Source organism: Lonchura striata, chromosome 1 (genome assembly GCF_046129695.1).
Source record: "Lonchura striata isolate bLonStr1 chromosome 1, bLonStr1.mat, whole genome shotgun sequence".
Lineage (NCBI taxonomy): Eukaryota > Metazoa > Chordata > Aves > Passeriformes > Estrildidae > Lonchura > Lonchura striata.
The window spans coordinates 150,692,263-150,713,584 of NC_134603.1; the positions used below are offsets into that span (position 1 = coordinate 150,692,263).

A 21,322-nucleotide genomic window follows, 5' to 3' on the forward strand; every position below is an offset into this window, starting at 1 on the left:
GGGCGAGGGGAAGGAAACTTTCTCCCCCCCCTCCCCCAGGATGCTCCGGATATTTTTGAAAGGGCGGAAGAGTGAGGAAGGGAGCAGCGTCTGTAAGGGCATCTCATGCTCTTGCGAAGGTCCCCCCTGACACCTCGCTGCTGGGATTAAAGACCGGAGCTGGAGAAACTCCTCCCCTTCCCTCGGCTTCTATCTTTCTCCCCCCGTCCTCTTGCTTCCCCCCACACCCACCCCCCCAAATTTCCTAAGGTCATTAGGAAGGGGGGGGGGGGGGGGAAAGAGAGAGAGAGAAAAGAAAAAAGAAAAGAAGGAGCTTGGAGTAACTGCGGCCCGTGGGACGGTGGGAAGAGGTGGAAGAGGAGCCTCCCTCTCCAGATCCATCGCTCAGCACCACGCTTGGGTGAAGGCATGGGAAGCACTGCCATGGACAAGAAGAAGGATGCCTCCAGCAGCAGCAGCAGCAGCAAGAAAAGCTCCAGCCACAAGAAACTCATGCTGCGAGTGCACATCCCCGTAAGTGGCTCCTCGCTCTTCCTCCCTTTCGGCAGCTGGCGTGGCTTAGGCATGTTTTTCTCCGACATGGAGCGCAGCGAAAGGCAAGGAGAGGTGTTTCCTGCCGAGCTCTGAGTTTGGGGCAGGCTGGGCTGGGGGTGCACCCCTGCAACACGCCAGTCCTCCACATCTGGGGTGGGCTGAGGAGTGGGGTCTTGGCCCCCCGTGCAGTGCTGGGAGCCCGGGATGCAGTGTCCGTGGCACGGAGGAGTATCCTCACTGTCCCAGTTTCAGAAGTGACTCCTACTGCTCTACAAGTGCTCCTGTGCCCTGGGCTGTGGGTTTGGCTCAGTTTGTCTCACCCAGTTCCTTCTCAGACTCTTAGCACGGTCTAGCAAAAGTTCTGCTCACCCCCAATGCTGTCTCGACATTCCCAGGTTTGGCTCCGGGAACTGTCCCTGCCTGTGGCTGAACCAGCGTTTAATCTGATTCTTCCCTCTCTCTCTCGAGACTAATCCACTTCTGAATTTCTCAGGTCTGGGGAGCCCAGAGCTCGCTTAGGTTTGGATCCAAACAGTCTGGTCACTGCCGAAAGAGCAGGGCAGTTGTATTCACAGAGGAGCAAACTAGTGAGCCGCGCAGTCTGTTCACCAGCTCTGTTCTGTATATTTCACTATAAAGTAAAATGCAAGAAATTCTAGATAGAGATATAGCATAATCACAGATCAAAAGTTTCTATTTCCAGTGAGTACTAAAAGGCTAACTGGCTCTTTCTTCAGAATTACATGTCTTTCAAAACTTAAATTACTGGGTTTTTTACTATTAGGATGTTCTTGTGATCCATGTAGCTATTAGTTTTCTATTCACAGTCCTGATGTACTTTTGCTTTCAGTGCTTCTGTCAAGAAATGGCAAAGTCCTTGTATCTTTTTTGTGCACTCTCTTGTTTTATTGCTTATTGGTGTTTGTTTTTTGGGGGGTTTTTATTTGTTTGGGGTTTTTTTTGTTTTGTTTTGTTTTATTTATTAGTTTGTTTTAAATCTCATTATATAAAAGTGGGAAACAGATCTATCTGTATCTCTGCCAGGCCACCAAGGAGCAAAAAGATATTTGTGGTTCTAAGATTTTCCCTTGTTTTAGGAAAGAATAAGAAGTCAAAGCAAATTTATTAGGTGTCTCGAGTGTGTGGAATAAAATGGAGGGAAAGTACATGACTCTTCTGCAGATTTTATTTTTCTCTGGGGAGGAATGCAAGCCCAAGAGCCCAAGCCAAACTTCTGGAGCTCAGAGTGCTTTCAGTACTAAAAGAAAAGGGTCTGTTTCTGCTAACATGGGTGTTGCCTATGTATTTGTGACAGAAGATTTTAGGCAATAAACTTGACCATGTTGCCAGTAGTACTTCACAATAGGGATAAAAAATACCAGCTAATAAAACGTACCACACCAAAGCACCACTCTCCCTGTGCTCTTTACTCCTTCCCACCCTGCCTGCAATATTGTCTCTGCCATCTCTTTCCACTGCCCCTCCACCTCTGACTCAGTCTAGCCAGAAACTCCTGTGCAGTTGGATGCTCACTGCTGCTCTCAGGAGCTGCATTTCTGCCTGCCTGATGAGGAGCCATGCGTAGTTTTGGAGTTTCCTGTGCTTGTTGCAGGATTTTACAGCATCCACCTGGTGTTTATGAAATACCTGCTAACCAGCAGATATCTCTGACCACACCAGAACTTAGAACAATTTTCCTCCTTCTATGATGTGAAGCTAACATGAAAAAAAGTACTTAAGGAACTCATTAGCATTAAATCATTGACAAAGGAATGCTAATGCTTTTTTCCTAATTTCCTCCCTAATCCATAGACAACCTTTTTTTGTAAATGTTGCCTTAGTTCTGTCTTAGATGGAACATTTTTAGTAGTGGGTCATAATTTTTCATGTTCTTAATCTCTTGGCTTTTTGCTATGCACTTTGTCACCTGGGTAATGGTAGTGACTCAGATGCAAAAGCTTGCAAATGCCAGATGTTGCACTGAAGTCAACATAAGTTTTGTTGTTCACTCAGTTGGAAGAGCTCCAAGATTTGGTAATGAGATAACACCTTCCATCCTCCCTCTCCATCCCCAAAATATGACCCTTCTCTTCAATTCTGCATCATTCTAACATTCCTCAAATGGACTATTGAGCCCATGGTTGTACTCATCTTTTTAGTGCTTTTCTTAATTTGGCAGAGTTTGTACATGGTTGTGCTGTAAGAAAGAACATTTTTCCCATTCTCCTTACTTGACAGAGGAATCTGCATTTGAAAAGACCTGTTTAGACTGCTTTTTTTTCTCTTTCATAACGTTGTCTTGGCTGTTGTTTTGAAGCATCATTCCTATTATTTCAGTGGCGCCTGTCAGTGTAGCTGTAGTTGTCAAGGGAGCTTTCACCAGACGGTAATTTTTATTTTGTTCATCCTCTTCTTTGTGTTTCTGTGAGATCATGTTTATTGCTGAGACATGTAATTCATGTTCATTTGGACCTTCAAATTAAGAACAAGAGAAGAACTAACAAGGCCTAAGTAGGAGGAGAGAGAGGAGTCCATTCTGAAAGAGAAAGCAATGGGACAGAGAGGTACTGTTGTGATGCAGGCTGACCTAAAACATATTTATTGGTCATGCAGAAGTGCTGATTCAAAAAATAATATATATGGCGGGAAAAAAAAAGGGGGGAAGGATGCAAAGTGCACTATAATTTGGTTAGAGGATTGTGGAATAATAGGGATTTCTGAAAAGAAAGTTGTATGCATTTCTTCCCTCCCCAACATAGTTTATTGTTTTGGGTTTGTCTGTAACAGTGGGAAAAAAACAGATCAATTGAAGAAAGCAGGTTTGTGGCTTACAGCACTCCAGGGCATTTCTCAGGTACACCTTTCTCAAGGAAGGACAAGATATGATACAAAAAATCTGGAAACACTCTATTTTCAGCTTCTTTCTGTGCCCAGTCTCCCTCAGCGCAGGTGGGTGCCCTGTACTTCTGGGAGTGGTGGTGGATCACTAAATTCCTGCAGGCTGGCTTTCCTCACTGCTCTCAACTTGTGTTCAGTAGCCAAGAATAAAGTAGGGGCCACTGTATTCTGTAGCATGGCAGGGGAGTGTTTGCTGAATGGCTGGGATGATGGAAATTCTTTGTGTTTGGTTGTTGCTTTCTTTGTGAATACACAACTGACTTAAACTAGTAATTTGGATGAACCAGAATATAATTTCAGGAGCCTTTGTAAAGGTCATATCAACCTCTGTCTGTCCCAGCAGCGCATTCAGAAGTCTTGAAATTAGAGATGCCTAAATGGAAATTTCTGGTCCAAATATCTTTGAAAGCTGCTACAGATTTAAATAGAAACTTTTGCTCTCTAGATGCATCATAGCTGTAATATGAAGACATTAGCATTATAAAATTCCTTTTTAAGCCATTAGAAGTTAATGCTTGCACATTGCTTTGAACATTTTTATAACTCTATTCTGAGATGGGATGCAATTGTCTGCTGAGTAGGAGCTCACAGCAGTGAGATCAGAATGTTCTTTTATCATCTTGCAAAATCGATCTGTTCTAATGTTAATGTTGCCATTGTAGGCCCCTGGTGCTGGAATAAAAGAAAAATTCTGCTCTTGTTTACTTTTAATTTCATCTGGGATGCTTCAGTCAGTGCTAGCAAAGTTATGTTGTATTTACATGAGCACGACTGAGGGCAGAACCTTTCTCAAGAGCTTCACTGTGCCAGGTGCCAAGCACCCACTGCTCCCAGCAGGTGAGAATTGCAGGAGCTTGGCGCTTCCTTGGATTTTTCCCAAATACATCCCAAGGTGACTTCTTATTCAAAAGAACAAAGAAGATTTTTTTCACAATAAGCACAAAAATAACATCTGTGAATGAATATCAAAACACCTTTCAGTTCAGTGAGCTGGCTCCTGCCTCTGGTACTTCAGCTCTGACGGCAGAGTTGATGCACTACAAGGATATGCTTGAGGATCAGGGTTCTTTATTTTCTATGCCGCCAAAGAAAGAAACATCTCTGCACAGTTCCTCCCTTTTCTTTGTCAACCTCTGTGATTTGAAGAGACTTCTCAATGTCAAAATTTATTGCTGTTTCCAGGCTTGGTGTTATGCTGGGATGCCAGGCTGAACATCAGATGCTTAAATATTTCTAACCCGATAGATGACAATGATGTTCTGACAGCTACTGTTGGCTCAGGCTCTGCCCCTCCATCTCGCTTTCCACACTTGCAAAGTCATTAGTGGCTGCATGCCTAATAAATCACTGTGAAATAATTTTGTTCTGTCACAGTTTTTGTAGGGTGCTTCTTGTCTCCCAGTAACTGCAGGGTGGGCTGATAAGAACAGCACTTCATTCTAGGAATTGCTTTAGGAAGCTGCAGATGGGGAATAATCTAGTGAATTCTTTCAAAGGTGAAAAGAAATCAGCTTCCAATGTGATCTAGGAATGAAAGAAATGTTTGTCTTCTTGGGAAGAGGAGGTGAAGGGAGCGAGAGATAGAGGAGAGAGAAATGTTTCCCTAAAATTAAATCACAACTGTTCTCCCTCTTGCTCTCCCAGGGCAGGCTCCGAGTTGCTCTGAGCCTCTGTAGCCTTGGAGTTTAAATTTGGATTCCTCCCTCAAGAGCTGGTATATTAAGACAGGAAAGGGCAGGAGGTATTTGCTCAGGAGTGTTGAGATGGTACTTTATCTGAAGGATAAAAGAAAGGATTCATGTTTACAATCATAATAGCTGCCACTGCAATTAAGGAAGCATTAGTCTTCTTGGTTCTAAAGCATAACAGAAACAGACCATCAGTATATAGAAATGTGCTGTATCTTACAAAATACTACTTTTCCTTCTGGTCCTAGAGGGTCTCATCCAACCTTCTCTATTTATATGTGAGCCTATGAGGAATGTGGACTCAGAGGAATGTGAATTTCCTTGGAGAAATAAGTTATGAATGTGGAAGGACCTCACAGAAATGTGGATGGTGACACTTTTGGGCTCAGGGAAGTGTAATTTGGCTCAGGGAAGTTTACACTGTGATTGTGTTAGGAATTAGTGGAACAGAAGAAAAGTCCTGCTCCAGAGGGATCAGGAGTAAAATGGGGGGTAGGGATCTCCATCTAGGAGGTTCCAGCTCCCATTCACAGACCCTGTAAACAGCTCCTGTTCAGCTTATGCTCAACTTCACCACATTAAATTCAGGGGAGCTACTCAGATGTGACTGAAGCCAGATTTTAACCCTCATTTTGTTGATGATATATGGACAGTCATGGAAGTAGGTTGGTGTGCCTGGGTACTGGCTTGGCAGAGCTAATGGTGGGGGGAAAGGAGGCAAAACTGAGCCAGCATTGGTTGCCCAAGTTGTGGACTGAAGAAGCACATGTAATTCTCATCCCTTTGAATAAAAGCTGAATTTCTGTCAAAAGGCATCCCATGCACAGGGAATAATGAAAGAGCAGAGTTGGTTACAAGAGAAATGAAGCATCAAGGAAGACATCCACAGCAGACAAGGAGTGTCACAATGTGGGCTATTTTACCCTAGACTGATCACCAGGCTTTGGGAATTGGTTCCAGGGTCTGATCTGGTTGCAGGGGGATACTGTCTCAATTTTCTACTGTTGTTTGCACTGTAGATACACTGGAGAAAGTGTTACAGTCTCAAAAACAGGGAGACCTGTGCACATCTTCAAAGGCTAAAAGGAAAATATTTAAATCTTGAATGGAGTGTGGTTTTTCTCTTGAGAGGAAAACTTATGTACACACATGAATACACACGATGCCATCAACAAATATAAAATATTATTGTTGGTGTAGTGAAACAGTGCTGTACTGCTACTGAACTATTTCTCATACCAGCAGTGAGCTAAAACACCAATGTATGTTAGATATGCAGAATGATTTTTGTATTTACTCTTTATGTAGTTGTAGAAAATGGAGTGTAATGCTTCAGTTTAGTGTTTGCTCCTGTAATACTGTCTCTGTCAAGTTGCTTGCATATGAAACCTTTAAAGCATGAAAGCATTATTTACACAGTAGAGAACCGAAACATCACGCCGTACTTCAGTTTTTGACATTGAGGATTCATAGAATGGTTGATAACATCCTTCAAATTTTCATAAAATTTAGCTTGACAGTAAATTACATTATGTAGGCGTGACCCAGTGGGATGCAGAGCAAATGCATTGCAGTGTGAGTTTCATGGTTGTCATTTATTTCCCACGCCGTGACTCTTCAGACCTTATGGTCATTATTGCAAAGGGTGCCTGTGACCTTCTGCTCCAAAAACAGAACCTATGTCATAAGCTGAAGACTTAATCTATTTTTGTGACCAGGGTGAGAGAGCTAATTGCATTTTTTAAGCTGCTGGAGAACATACTCACACATCTGGGGATTCATAGGAGGAAGTGTGTGCATTATAAGCATTGTCTGCCATGTTCTGAAGCCTTTATCATCATTTATGTACAACAGCCATTGTGCAATTTTCAGTCAACTTTTCATGTCAGTAATGCTGCTGGAACAATGAAAATAAGAAAATACTCTGCTTCTGCAAGCTGAAGAAAGTAAATCTCTCTGAGTGGCTGGGGTGCTTACTGATTATATGACAAAACACAGAACTTTCCTGCTCAGCTGTGGGCTTACCAGGGGTCTTTTATGAACGACTGAAGTTTGGGTATGGGTTGTGGACTACACATGTGTTGATTCCTCTAGAAGAGGTTGGAAATGTGTTTTCCATGGAATTGGATAAATCAGTACTTTGTGATCTTGATTAGGGGTAAAATCTGAGTCCAAGCATGAAGGAACTTTTCCATGAAGACAAGCTCTCCATAGAAATGGGATAGTTTTAGGAATGTAGTGGACTGAACAGGTGCCATAAGCACAGCCTGTTGCCTCTAGTGGAAGAAATGGATTGTTGCCTCTTCACCACTAATTTTGAAGGTACTACATGGAAATCTGAAAAGAGGAGCTGTGTAGAGATTGCTCAAGCGTGTCACAATAACTCTCTTAAGGCTACCTATCCCTAATCCTTGACAAATTTCCACTGATACAGGGCTGTTCTATGCCTTTAAGTAGGTGTGCATTTAATGTGTTTGCTAGGCCTGTGTTGCTTTGCTTTTGGCCATGTGGTCTTTAAAAAGTGTAAGTGCAGACAAGTGTTTTTACAGAATCATGGAACTGTTGAGCTTGGAAGAGAGATCTGGACGTTGTCTAGTCCAGGTGTCTAGTTGACCCAGTAGAGCAGCTTGCTCAGGTCTCTGCCCCATCAGACTTTGAATTTCCCCGAAGATGGAAACTCTCCAGTTTCACTGCTCTGATAGAGCACATTTGAGCAAGTGAAAGTTCCTGGAAACTATGAGCCACTCCACAGGCACATGGAATTGTACTCCACAGTTGGTTGGATCTTGTTCCAAAAGCATAGAGCCAGTCTGAGGAATGAAATTGAATTTGGCTAGAAGGAGTGTAGAGACTTCTGGGAAAAGAATTCTCTGAGATGAGTATCAAAATTGGAGGCACAATAGTCTCAAAAAGACTTGAGAAAGGAAGGAAGGGTAAGAAAGCAGTAAAAAAAGGTGCTTAGTCAGTGTTACCATGCTGTGTATGAGTTTGCCAGCTTCTCAGTAGATCACTGCATCTTCTGGAATGTGGTTTTCATCATGTGTTGTCATTCCTTTTGCATAAATTCATTAGAGGGGGATTTGCTGTTACTGAGTATTAATCATATGTTGGAAGTGTGATCTAAACCAAGAAGCACGAGGAAAGACAGTTCAAGGATAAGAGCACTAAATCCTCAGCAATCTGAGTCACTATCTGCTGTATGGCCTGAGGGCTGAGGAGGTGTATGCTGTTCATTGATGAATCGCTGAGGTTTGAGGTCCACAAAAAATGAACTTAAAAAGTGTCAGTGTGCCACACTGAAACACCAAAACTTCTTGTGGGATCTTTCCATCCATGGCTGAGTGCTGTTAGATGTCTATACACATGTTAGTAAAGACAAATTCTCTGAAGAATTTAAAGTCTTAACAAAATGTATGGGCTGGAGGAGGTGTGAAGAAACAACTTCATCCCTGTAGAGCTGATATTCAAGGAGATGGCTGGAGTTAAAGCAACTCTTCCCATGTTGAATAGGAATGTGACAGTTGGACTCCTGATGTTTTCAGACCCAGTTCCCTTACCTTAACCATAAACCAAACCTTCTTGCTACAGTATTTGTTCCATAAGGATCCATGTACAAGCTCAACCTAAGTCAGATCCATGGGATCTGACTAAGGCAGCAGTCATGGGAAGTGTTTTTCCTTTTGCTTTTTGAAAATATGTATGAAGTGAAAGGATTCCAGTCTAATGTCTACAGACAGTCATGCCAGGTCTTAAAATAACACTACTAGAACTCTTGGCAGCCTGATCAGGAAGACCAAAGATTGAGGATATTAGATAAATTAGAGGAGATTATTTTAATTTCCAGCATCAAAAGTGGTACCAATGAGTGTGCCTAATTATTGCATCCTCCATGTGATTCATGTGTTGTTGAAAGCTGTGCAATGTTAGTCTTTTATTTTCTGAATAGCTGGTGGCACATCAGTTGTAGAATTCTTGAAACAGGGCATCTACAGTATTTTCACTGTAGTCATCTACATTTTTCAATGTAGTCATCTATACTGTCAAAAAAATGGGGTTTGGGTACATCTGAAACAGCTCTTTACCAGCCATGTTCAATCTACAGCAGTCTCCAAAGAATTTGCAGGGATTCTCACTCCTTTCCTGAATTCCACTGGCTTGTCCTTCCAGTTGCTGGAGCTGGACATTCTCTACTGCTGCTGACAGCTAGAGCAGGAAAGAGAATTACCAGCATGGTCTCAACACCATTCTTTGATACTCCTTCCACCAGTCCTAGATCAACTCTTCATTTTTATGGGAAAATGGGGAAATTCTGCCATTTGAAAAGCTGAGCCAACATTATTTGTAAACATAACATTTGGAGCTTGAAAAGAATGGGAGGTAGAAGATGTTATTTGGCTGTTCCCTTTGCTCTTTATTTAGTGAATCAATATTCAAGGTAAATACTAATTTAAGAGACTTCTTTTAGTTGGATGGTGATTAATTATACATTTTTTTTATCTTTTTATGTGTTTTAGAATGACTCTACATGCTTTAAGCTATGCAGAGGCAGGAAAGTACATGCCAGCATTTTTCTTTATAAAGTAAATCCAGTAATTCAAAAAGTACAATTACTTGAAATCCTTTTTTTCTGTGTTGTACTAAGAGTTCTGGCTCTTTTCAGTGCTGCAGATCTGTGCACATGTCATTTAAAAGTTGCTGTTAATGCAACTTTTCTGATTTTCAGCTGTAAAACACTGGAGTCAGTAAAAGAGGAAGTGTCTTATTTAACCATGCACAGGATTGGGCTCGTCTCCATTACTTAGTCAGACAAAACTGTTCTTCACCCAGTATTCCTCAGTTGTCCTGGTGGACCTCAACCATTTACCAAGGCAAGGGAAGCTGCTGTTCCCCAGCTGGATTTCCCAACAGACTGTGTGCATCCTCCCATCCTCCTGCAATGCTGAACAAAACATTACAATGCCTTTCTGCTTAGCCAGTCTGTTTTATTTTCATTGTCAGATAAAACGAGTGGTGACTTGGTAAGCCTTGGTAACTCACTTGCTTTGATGCCCATCTGTCTGTAGTCTCAGATCCAAAAATATGCAGATTAAATGCCATTCACAGGATTAAGCCTTGAGAAAAGAAAATAGGTGCTAAAAAGGCTAGTAGCTCAAAGAGATGTGATTTTAAAAGGAATTTAGGTATGTTAGGTTCTTTTACAGTATCTGAAGATCCTGCCAGTCCATTTGCATCAGGATATCCTTAATTACATTTGAAAATTAAGCTTTGCATCTTTCCAAGATGCCATTCTTCCCTCTTTGCTATTTATACCTTCATTACAAACAAGCCACTTTCCTACTTTTTCACTTCCAGTAACATTCTCTTGTGCCTGATAGCTAAAATGGAAAAAACAAAGAAACAAACAAAAAATACAACAACAGAACACACACAAAAAAACCCCCAAAAAAACCCAACCAACCCAAAACCAACAAACTAATCAAAACAGAAATTGGTTTCTAGTTCAATGGAACAGAGATTGAAAGTAATACTAGGAAGTAATTTGGGAAGAGATAAATAGCAGCTGCTCTCCTGATGATAAAGACTGAAACTAATACTGGTACTTGCTGCATTGTAATCTGTTGTGACACATAAAAAAGTCAGTGTATGTTTGTCTTAACGTTTGACTGAGAGGGACCAAGTATTACATGTTATAAAGACTTCATAAATAAATTTCTTTTCAATGTAACTTGTGAAAACGCTGCAGTCATTTAAAATTGTGAGAGGATTTTTTGTTTATATATTTTGTACCTGGGTAAACTTGAAAAGTTTTTTGACTACTGTAGGCATTTAATGTGTTCAGACTCTATGTGAGTAGTTATTTCAAATTTACTTCCAAATATAAATGTTTAAGAATTAAAAAAGTATATTTCACTGTGATAATCCATATAAAACTTTTAGTCAGCATGTTTATGAAGTAGATTTGGGTTGAAGTAACCAAGGAAGAGGCACACATGTAAAAGCAAAGGATGTAAGATCAATGGCATTGATCACTATATGCACTTTAATGAATGAGAGTTGGGACACACAAGCTGAAATCTGGGGATGTGTCTGGGAATCGATCACCTTCTCTTAGAGGAATGGTAAAATTGAACTTCTCGACTTCAGCAACAAAGTGAGAGAAGATATTAACTAATGCACTCTATATATTTCTGAAAGTTCATTTTCAGAGGGCAGTAGGTTCCTTTGTTTGTGTTTTATGGTCTTGAATGTTCTGTGTACCTGACTAGGTTAATTTAAAAAAACAGATAAGGACACAAGTCCTTACTGACCGCATGGAGTTCAGCAAGAGAAAGTGCTGATTCTGCACTTCAGATGGGGCAGCCCTGGGTGGATGGGATGAGAGGCTGGAAAGCAGTGCCACAGAAAGGGACCTGGGGCTCCTGGTTGACAGCAAGTTCCATATGATCAGCAGTGCCCTGGAGCCAGGAGGGCACCAGAGTCACGGGGGCAGCAGGGCCAGCAGTGCCAGCTGGGCAGGGAGGGATTGTCCCACTCTGCTCCAGGTTGGGATGGCCTCACCTCGAGTCCTGGGGACAGTTTTGGGAACCACATGACAAGAGAGACATTAAACCATTAGAGGCCATCCAAAGGAAGGCAATGAAGATGATGAAGGGGTCTTGAGGAGAAGCCATGTGAGGAGTGGCTGAGGGCACTCGGTCTGTTCAGCCTGGAGGAGGCTGAGGGGAGACCTCACTACAGTCACAATTCCTGGGGAGGGGAAGAGGAGGGGCAGGCACTGATCTCTGCTCTGTGGTGACAGTGACAGGACCTGAGGGAATGGCCTGGAGTTGTGTCAGGGGAGGTTTAAGTTGGATATTAAAGAAGGTTCTTCACCCACGGGGTGGTTGGGCACTGAACAGGCTCCCCAGGGCAGTGGTCAGAGCACCAAACCTGACAGGGTTCAAGAAGTGTTTGCACAATACTCTTGTTCACCTGATATGACTCTTGGGGATGGTCCTGTGCAGAGCCAGGAGTTGGGCTTGATGATGTTTGTGGGTCCCTTCCAACTCAGCATATTTTGTGATTCTGTGATCAGAAGAGCCTGTGTGTGTGGAGGGAAGCTGCCCTGTGTGCAGCTGTTTGCTCTACACTGAACACATTCAGTGTGTATAGACAAGCTGGCAAATTGCTCATGTTGTGGAGAAATGAGCTGTGATAGAAAATACAATAGATGTTTAATTATTTTAGGGGAAAACCCCATGTTATGAATATCCTGTGTTTTCATGTCACAAAACAAACAGAGCAACAAGCCTGACCTTTAGGCTGTTTTGGCTTCTGGTGGTTTTTGGTTTACAAGACTTAAGTAATTTAAAGTTGAATCACCTGGGCTATTGTGCTAAGGGATTAACACATAGTGACTGGCATCCTACTTGTGCCAGATGTAACCAGGACTAACTTCTTCCTTGCCTCTGTCTGCTTCCCTGCATACAGCCATTGCTGCAGGAGGCCTCCAAGTCATGTCATGTCAAATAATGCATGGTCTTCAGAGCTCACTGGGGGAGAGAAAAGTCTGGGAACAATGTGAGCAGGCACAGCCAGGCATTTCCACTAATTGTTGATGTGGACGATGGAACACAAAAGCAGAAGGAGGGAGGGGGGAATGGAAATGTGTCTTGGTGTGGAAACAACTGTGTAAAAACAAATATGCCTGGACTTGCTTATTGGGAATGTAAGTGCAGCACAGGAGAACTCCCACAACAGGAATCTTCTGCTTCAGTCTGCCCCTGCCAGATAATTTTAGAAAGCTTTTTTTTTTTTTTTTTAATTTATTTACCTCTAGAGACTTTTTTGGCTATTTGGGGTTGTGGATTTCAGCAACCTTAAACTGTAGCAGGTAGTTGCATTTTACTGCTGAGCTAGCTTGAAATTATCTGTCACTTTTTGTTTCTGGTTATTCGATATTGCCTAAATATTGGCAGTAGAAAACTTTAATTACCTAATTATCAATTTAACATGGAAGTGGCATTTCAAAATATATCCTGGTGGAGTTAAATATCTAAGTGACTCTCTTCCATATTGTGTACTCTAATCCAAAGCAGGGTGGAGTGATTGACAGATCAACTGTATAAAATAAGTAAAATAAAATGGCATATTTGGATTTGAGTGAAGGGGATTATCCATAATGACAAAATAGAATTTCCTCTCGAGAACTGTCATGCAGAAATATCTATAATGTAATTTCCTTAAACTCAGAAACACGACAGGTAAAGAGTGATGAAGAGATGACCATTTGGTAGGATGAGACTCAAAATGGCACATTTACCCTACAGAATGGAAGCTATATAGAATTAACTGAAAATGAAGTTAGTAAATTTAGTGAGATTCATAAAGTAAAATTAGTAGATTTATGTTTCACTACACAGTGGAAATTTTTGTGCACAGGTAAGTACCAACCCATGCTGGGCTTCCTCGTCCCCTCAAGATGGAAAGGTTTTTTACATCAGGGAAGCAGAAAACACAAGTGATGCACAGGGCACTTGCATGTTCACCTGAGCCTGAAGGATCATCCCACCTGTGCTGAAAAGCAGATATTTCTGCAGTGAGATGCAACAGCTGCAAGAACACAACTGGTGAAAATCCAAATGCTTACTTTGTCCATTTCCTAAATTAATTGTAAATGTCTGACTGAGCCAAGAGCCATTATGGAGGTAAAAGGAAAGGGAATAGTCATCAGAAACACCAATTTGTGGATTATATAATGGATCTGTCATTAGTAACTTGACCATGCCAATGCAATTGCTTTTTCTCCAAGACAGATACTTGTTCTTACTGGGACTGATTGAAAAGTACTCTGATTATGCCAAAATGTGCTTTAAATGGAAAGAGGGAAATGGAAAACTATTTAACAGTAGAAATATGATTGCTGATAGCATTGCAGAAAAGTGACAAAGCAGAAAGATAGCATGGTTTTATCCAAACAGTGAGATTGATCCCTTTTTAGCTAAAAATAACCTCAGTGCTGTGAAACTTATCACAAGGACAGTTGTAAAGACTGATCATGGGTCAGAGTGAAAATTGAGTTCATCCTATGAAATTCATCACAACAGTCCATTGTGGCACTTCACTTTTGATAGGCAGGATTCACCTCCCAGCAATTACCACTGAAAATATTTACCATTGTAGTGTGGAAATCTGACTTCCTGGCCCTGGGCTGGGAACTTCATTTCACAGTAATCTCCTGAACATCTTTGCTGACTAAGGCTGATTCTGAGCAGGTTGCCAAAAGATCTCAGTTTCTCCACCTTCTTCCCAATCTTCCAGTTTTTACATCAGATTTGTCTTTATTATGTGTTCCTACTTTTGTAATCCTGTGATTTCCAAAAGCCACTGGAACCTCCCTACAAGTAATAATTCTTTATTTAAACTTCTTTGTTGTGCAGGTGACGACACATTGGGACCGATTGTCCAGAGAGGATGTGGAAGTCTCTCTTGCTGGAAATATTCCAGAACTGTTTGTGCCATGTGCTCTGGGATGTGGAGCAGAGGGGTTGGACCAGATGTCCCCTATGTGGTCCCTTATAACCTGACCTGTTCTGTGATTCTGTGAATATTGCCTGAGCTGTATTCCCCAAGCCAAAAGCAGTAGCTGCTATCTCTAGAGTTTCCAAAACCTACTACAAAATATGAAGAACAAAAATCAGCTTCACAGAATTACATATTGGGTCTTTATGGAAAAGACTTTTAGAATTGTTTACATTCATGAGATGTGAGCAAGCTATAGGGGTGAATATCTTGTTTTTCAGAATTTTGGTGATTTTGCTCACAGCTGGGGTACTTAATGCTAATGTGTGCCACAAGGTTCCTGCTATTTAATGGAGGATACCCACAGTTAGCATTTTAGGGGATTCAAAAATTATTTTATATGGCTTAGGTAACATGTGCAGCACAGAGCATAGAGCAGCTGAACCTGCTGGAGGGTGATTTCTGAGCAGCTTTCTGAGCTGCTCACCACTAGATCTGCTGGGTGTATTCTGGTGTTACTTGCCTTAGCAGGAGCATTTTATCTGTCAATGGAGCTGCTATGGACAGTGGGGCTGGAATTGGAGAAGCTCTTTCTGCATGGCATGGAAGTGTTAGGATTTCATTATGGCTCTGTGTAGCTTAGAGGGATGGGAGGAGGAACCAACTAAAGCTTGTGGGTTTATAAAGTATAAATGAGCAAAATATGGTGTACCAGAAATGTTATGAATGGATACCAAAATATCAGTATTTTTGGTTTTGATTTTGCAGTAATTCCATTTGACAAGCAACCAGGTTTCTTCTAGTTGTTCTGCTGAGACCTTTCTCTCCTTGCAGACAAATTTTACAGCTCTGCTTACCACAAGTCTTACCACATATGAGAGGATTGTGCAAAGCTCTCTCACATAAGAGAGCTGTGATGAAGATGGGGGAGGGAAACAATGGTACAGTGGTAATATTAATGGCTAATGCTATGATGCATTCTGATTGTGTTACAGCTTTAATTCTGTAGCTGTGGTCTAAAATGGGGAGGCAGGTAAGAGGCTGAACTCACTGTGAGCCAGGAAACCTAAAATATCTCTTTTACTTTTGGCTAGATGCCCAGACCAGAATAAATACATTCAGCCTTTCTCTTTCACATCCCCATTGTAGAGACAAAATACAAAAAGGCCAAACAGAAATCTGACAGACCATATTTTGTTTATATAGAGGTTTGGTAACTGTATGAGATGAAGAGACAGTTATCACACTAAGTCCTGTACTTTATATGGATTTATAACAGCCATTTAAATAAAGTATGCCTTTGTGTTCAGGCTGAGAATTTGTAGATTCAAACTGTTTTATGCATGTTTCCATAATATATGAGAGGGTTTTATGTGTAGTACATAGATTTGCCTAGATATTTTAGTTGTTGGAATGATCATGGTGATTTAGTTAATGCTGTTTTCTTTTCTAAGCATCATCTCAGAATTTATCATGATTTCATTAATAGGACAAAAATCCTTCTTTTATCTGTCCTAATTTGGCCTAACACAAGGCCAATTTGAGGGAAAGGTTGACTTTTCCAAGAAGCTTCCAGAAATTCCAAGAAAGGTTTATTTCCATCTGGTAATTTCCATCTGGCAATTAATTAAAAATAGGCCTTAAAACTTCCTATTTTCCTTTCTAGGATGTTCTGTTTCTCAGGCCTTTCAGCACATGTGTCTGTGAGTCTGATGGTGTGTCACTTTACAGAACTGCTCTGTGGTCACAGAAAAAGATCAGTGGCACCAGTGGAGGGACAGGATGGCTGATGGCCGGAGCTGGAGTTGGAGTTCTTGGTCTGGTACATTGGCTGGGCTTCACAGGAAGTTTATAGCCTTGGGAAGGAAATTTTATTATATGTTCTGGCATAAGCCTTAACATTTTCTTGCTCTTTTTATTGTTGGGAAATTGCATGTAAAGCAACTGCAACTGGTGCAACATATTTCTGTGTTTTATGTATAACTTCAAAGCAGAGTGAGGCCAAATGTTTATCTCAGCTAAGTCTTTTCCAAGTACATGTATTCATTAAGCTGACCATAGAAATTCAGTCAAACATAAGTTCAGTATTGCTGGTAATTCATTAACAGATTTATCTAAAATTTTGTTCAAAGCTTTAGTTTCTGAATCAGGTCATGAACATCTAATTTCCTCACCAGTCCAAAAATACACAGTCGATTTGGTGGTTAAAGGCAAGTTTAGCCAGGCTGAGCAGTGTAACTTCCTCACCACAAGCCTGCTTTATCTTGGATCCAGCTGTGCTTCTCCTTCCATGTGGCAGGGCTGAGGAGGAAGAGGATGTCCCCGAAGTGTGAACATGGCAGTCATGACCCTGACACCCTGATGGCTTTGTTCTTCATCTTGAAGGGAGTGCGTAGCCCAAACCAAGCTCTCACTCCACTGACCTTTGGGTGGTTCATTACTTGGCTGGGAACAGAGCGTGAGCTCTGGAGCTGATACAAACTTTTGAATATGAAAAGCCCTGAAGTGCTTTAGGAGTTATATTTTGTCATACATGACTGACATACAGATAGCTATCATAGATATCTGAGGCAGCGATCACTAAGTGCTTTGCTGGTGTTCAGCAGTGATAGAACATTTCTGCTGGAATTCAAGGAAGTTATTTCATCTGTACTACATGATAAGAGGACTTTGCCAAAAAATGCCAAGCGTGGAACAGTTTAGAGTAAAAATTCTTTTTCTGAAAGAAACTGTTGTGAGATCCTGAATGAAAAAAAGAAGTTTACTTTCCTATGTCTGGAGAAAATATGGTTTTGTTCATTTCATGTAAACTCAATTTCCTCTGTAGCACTTTGCCTGCCTGCACTGGCCCTGGCTTGTTTCCTGGTGAACCCAGTAACATCAATGCCCTAACTAATCTGGATCAGGACTGTAAAGTATCACCAGTCATAGAACTGTCAATTCTTGGACACATACAAGATCCTGATTTCCCCCAGTCTCATCTTGTTATCCATATGGTATCAGTTTAGCCTCTCACAGCTCTTATCAGACAAGTGTGCCTTCTAATATCAACCTCCTGTGCACTCGAGGTTTCACTTGCACCTGAAACACTGGGAGACCTGCTTTGTTTGCTCTCACCAAAGAAGTGGACTCTTGGAGGATATCCAGGTTTTTATTGAACAGGTATTTGATCCAAGTATTTCTTTTAAAACTCTCCTCAAAAGAAAGCCTGGGGAAGAGCCAGCATAATAACCCTAATGCACTGCCTCCTTCCATGTCCTTTCTTTTGCAAGTCTCTAAATGTTTAAGAGAAATGATTGACTTATTGTGGCCCTGGAAGTATCATTATTTCTGCTGTGAAGCTTGGAAGGAAAAAATTTAAAAGTAATTTGCTCAAGACTGTAGCATGCTGGAAAATAGAGCTCAGTGGCTCCCTAGTCTTATATGTAAGCTAAAAACCCATCATGCTTAAAGCCAGACCACTTTAGGTAATTCAGCACTGCAGATGTCTTGGCCCACTCTACTCCTGATTCTGCACTGTGTGGAGCTTTCCCTATATAAAATAATCTATAACGTGCCTCCCTTTGGCCTCAGGAGTTTACCTGGGATGAGGTCTGTTGCCAGACTTCTGTGTCAATACATTTACTGCCTTCAGTTGTGGGCAAAGCCAATTTGACTCACTGGAAGCAAAATCAAAGAGGATTGTGAGCCTATGGCTCCCCATAAAACCTCCCTTCCCTGCCATTCCCTGTTGTTATGGCTGATGGAAATAAGCCAATGTTAAATAAGGGGTGGGAAAGCATCACCCTGCCTTCAACTGAGTACAGCTGTGCTTTTGTTACTCAAGTTATATGCAGGGCAAGCAGTGTTTTGGCATGCTCTGGGCTCCTAAAAGCACTGCTGGGGCAGCAGAGGAAGTTACTCCCACTATTTTAAAAGGCAGGCCAGCAGAGTCCTGAAATTGCAGCAGCTGAAGCCTCTGGAGAGTTGTCTGCTCCCTGATCCCTGGGGAGAGCTGAGGAGGAGCCTGTGCTGCAGAGGGAACTCACCATGGGAACTGTGCTTGGAACCTGCAGGGATGGTGACAAATCTCTTCAGAACTCCCCCAGTGAGAGTCTGGTTTTTCCAATTGTGATAAAAGAAATGGGCCAGGTGGCTGAGACAGGTGAAAGTTGGGACTGTGGTGGTGGCTGGTCAAATGCTGGAAATTCCACTGCTATGCATTTCTAGGTGGCCTTTCCCATCCATTTTCAGGAAGCTGGTTTTTTTTATTTAATTTTCTTTCTCTGTCCTTGTTTACCTGTAGTTTCACTTTTAAAACTCTTAGTTCTTCTTTCTGGGCTTCTCTTTCAAATATGTTAGAAAGAAATTCTTTCAGATTCACAGAAACAGTGTTTGCTTGCTTGTTTGTTTCCCCAGGCTGTTCAGTAGGCCACAAAGATAATTTCTGCTTGTTGGTTAGTTTGCATAGGTAGGATCCTCTTGATTCCCATTTGGAGTCATTATACTGTTCTTCATCAAAACTTGGAACACTTGAAACTCTTAAATAAACAGATGGCACATTTTTATGAGCAGTATCCCATGTGTAGGTGGGTGTGCCTGCACACACCCATATTTCCATGTGTATTTTTTGCATATAATTAATCCTTGGGGCACATCTGATCTAAGGCTTTTGAGAAGGACTGGAACCGTGGCATCAGGAAGCAAGGATTTCTTCTGACACATCTGGTATGTTTTGATGCAGGTGTAGCCAAAGATGGTTATCACACTCTGAACGTGGAAAAGGTCACATTCTGACATAGAATGTAGCCACAGGTTGTGTACCAGACTCTTTCTACATTTGGAAAACAGTTCAGAATTAGCCTTTCTGAATCATCATATATTTTTATGTTGACTCTCACATTATACCTAGAATGACTCCTTTCCCATGTCTGTAGCCCTTCCTCATTTTTCAGTCATTAGACATCAGAGCTGATTTTCTTCTGGAGGTCATTCAGTTATTGGGTCTCAGCAGGAGGATCAGAATTTCTTGAATCTAGAAAAAAATGCTGGAAATAATTATTCCTTATTTCCCTTCTTGCTGTAGGGGTTGCATAAAGCAAGAAGGAGGCTTCTTTAACTTTAACTTGCCATTTATTTCCTACCTCCTGTAGAAAACCCTTTAGGCAGAGCCAGCATATCTTCCCCGCAATAAACTTCATCAGCTTGCAAAGTGGTGATGTTTCTTGCTCTCATTAGAGCTTTCCTCCAGAACGTCGCTCTTTTTTCCCTTCCTAATTTCCAACCTCAATTTACGCACAATAATTTTCCATTTTCTAATTGCACCCACAAAGTGTCCTTTATCTCTTCTCCCTTGTTGATATTTATGCACCTTGTGTAACTGAGGAGAAGGATCACACACACTATCAGCTGTCAACGGCAGAACCCAGCGAGCCAAGCTCCTTCAGTCACGTCCCACGAGAGAGAATCTCGTTCCTGTCATCATCAAAACAGCCTGCTGGTGCACCTGTTGCCAGCTGAATTAACCTTCTCTGAGCAGATGACCAGAACTGTACACATTATTCCAGATGAGCTTTCACACTCCTTATATATATCAATATGGGATTAAAGCTTTTTATCTGTTCTGGAGGCCTCCTGATGCCTGTTCTCCTCTGTGCTTTATCCATAGCAACATTACCGTGACAGCTCCCAGTTAACCTTTTGAGACAGGTGCACTTTAGTTTGTCTCTATCCAGCTGTTGAGTGCTCCAGTTTTAGACAAAATTATAGTCCTTGAATACATAAATGAGGAATTAAGGACTAAACTAAAATAATTAAATTAAATTGATTAAATTAACCTGATTTCTGTTCCTCCACTTGTTCAGATTATCCAGTCCTTTTCATGAGAGATCCTCATGTTTCTCTTAGGGAGTGAGCCCAGTATCTTGGTATCATCACCACGGTGCCTGGCTTAGTTTAACACGCTGTTGTTGTTTACCCAGGTTGTTTCATGGAAAGATTATTCCTTCTCTTTGCACTGGGGACTTGAAATTCCTTGTTGACCTCCAAGATGCCCGGCATGCCAGACAGAGAGAGCATGAGAGTCTTCCTCTTTTTCTCAGCAATGTTAGCTGGCACTTGAGTGGCAAAGAAAAACAGCAAGAGGATGTAAAGGGGGTAACGAGGGTTTTCTGGGTACAAACTAAATCCTGGCAGAATTTAGTAAGAAATTGAGATGTCTCCCACAGCCGTCTGTTTTTTTAGGCCAAAGTCAGGCAGAGTCTCACAGAGGTGCCATAAGACAGACCAAAAGACCCTACCAGATTTCATGGTCATACTGACAGATCTTTGTGATTCCATATTATATATTTTTTATTTGACAAATAAAATATAAGTATAAATTTTCCTTTTTAATTTTGATTTTAGCAAAAACATAGCTTGAAAAAATTTATACCATAAGGGAACACCTGTCATTTTTGTTGAATTACAGCCCTTTAAGACAGGAGTTGTTTTCTAAGTATTTGTGTAGCTACAGGTTTTGTACCTATAGACCTCTTGCTGCAGAACTGGGAATGAAAATGTATCAGTTTTATGCAGTAAGGCAAAATAATTACATGACCAAGTTGTTAAGACAGTATTTAACAAGTTTATACGATTAGGAATACATCTGTCCTCATTGCAGCAGGAGTATCTGTCTAGAACTTTAAATTTACAGTAAAGAGTGTGACTAGAGCAAGTGGATG

The 21,322-nt window shown here is 41.4% G+C and overlaps 1 protein-coding gene across 1 annotated transcript in view; it reads left to right on the plus strand.

The window, feature by feature from the left end:
* Nucleotides 1-271: 271 nt before the first annotated feature.
* PRKAG2 (protein kinase AMP-activated non-catalytic subunit gamma 2) overlaps nucleotides 272-21,322 on the plus strand; it is a 210,593-nt gene continuing 189,542 nt past the window's right edge. The window contains exon 1 of the mRNA XM_021555262.3: nucleotides 272-513. Within this exon, the coding sequence (XP_021410937.1) occupies nucleotides 409-513 (105 nt within the window). The 5' untranslated portion in view covers nucleotides 272-408. The remainder of the gene's footprint in view (nucleotides 514-21,322) is intronic.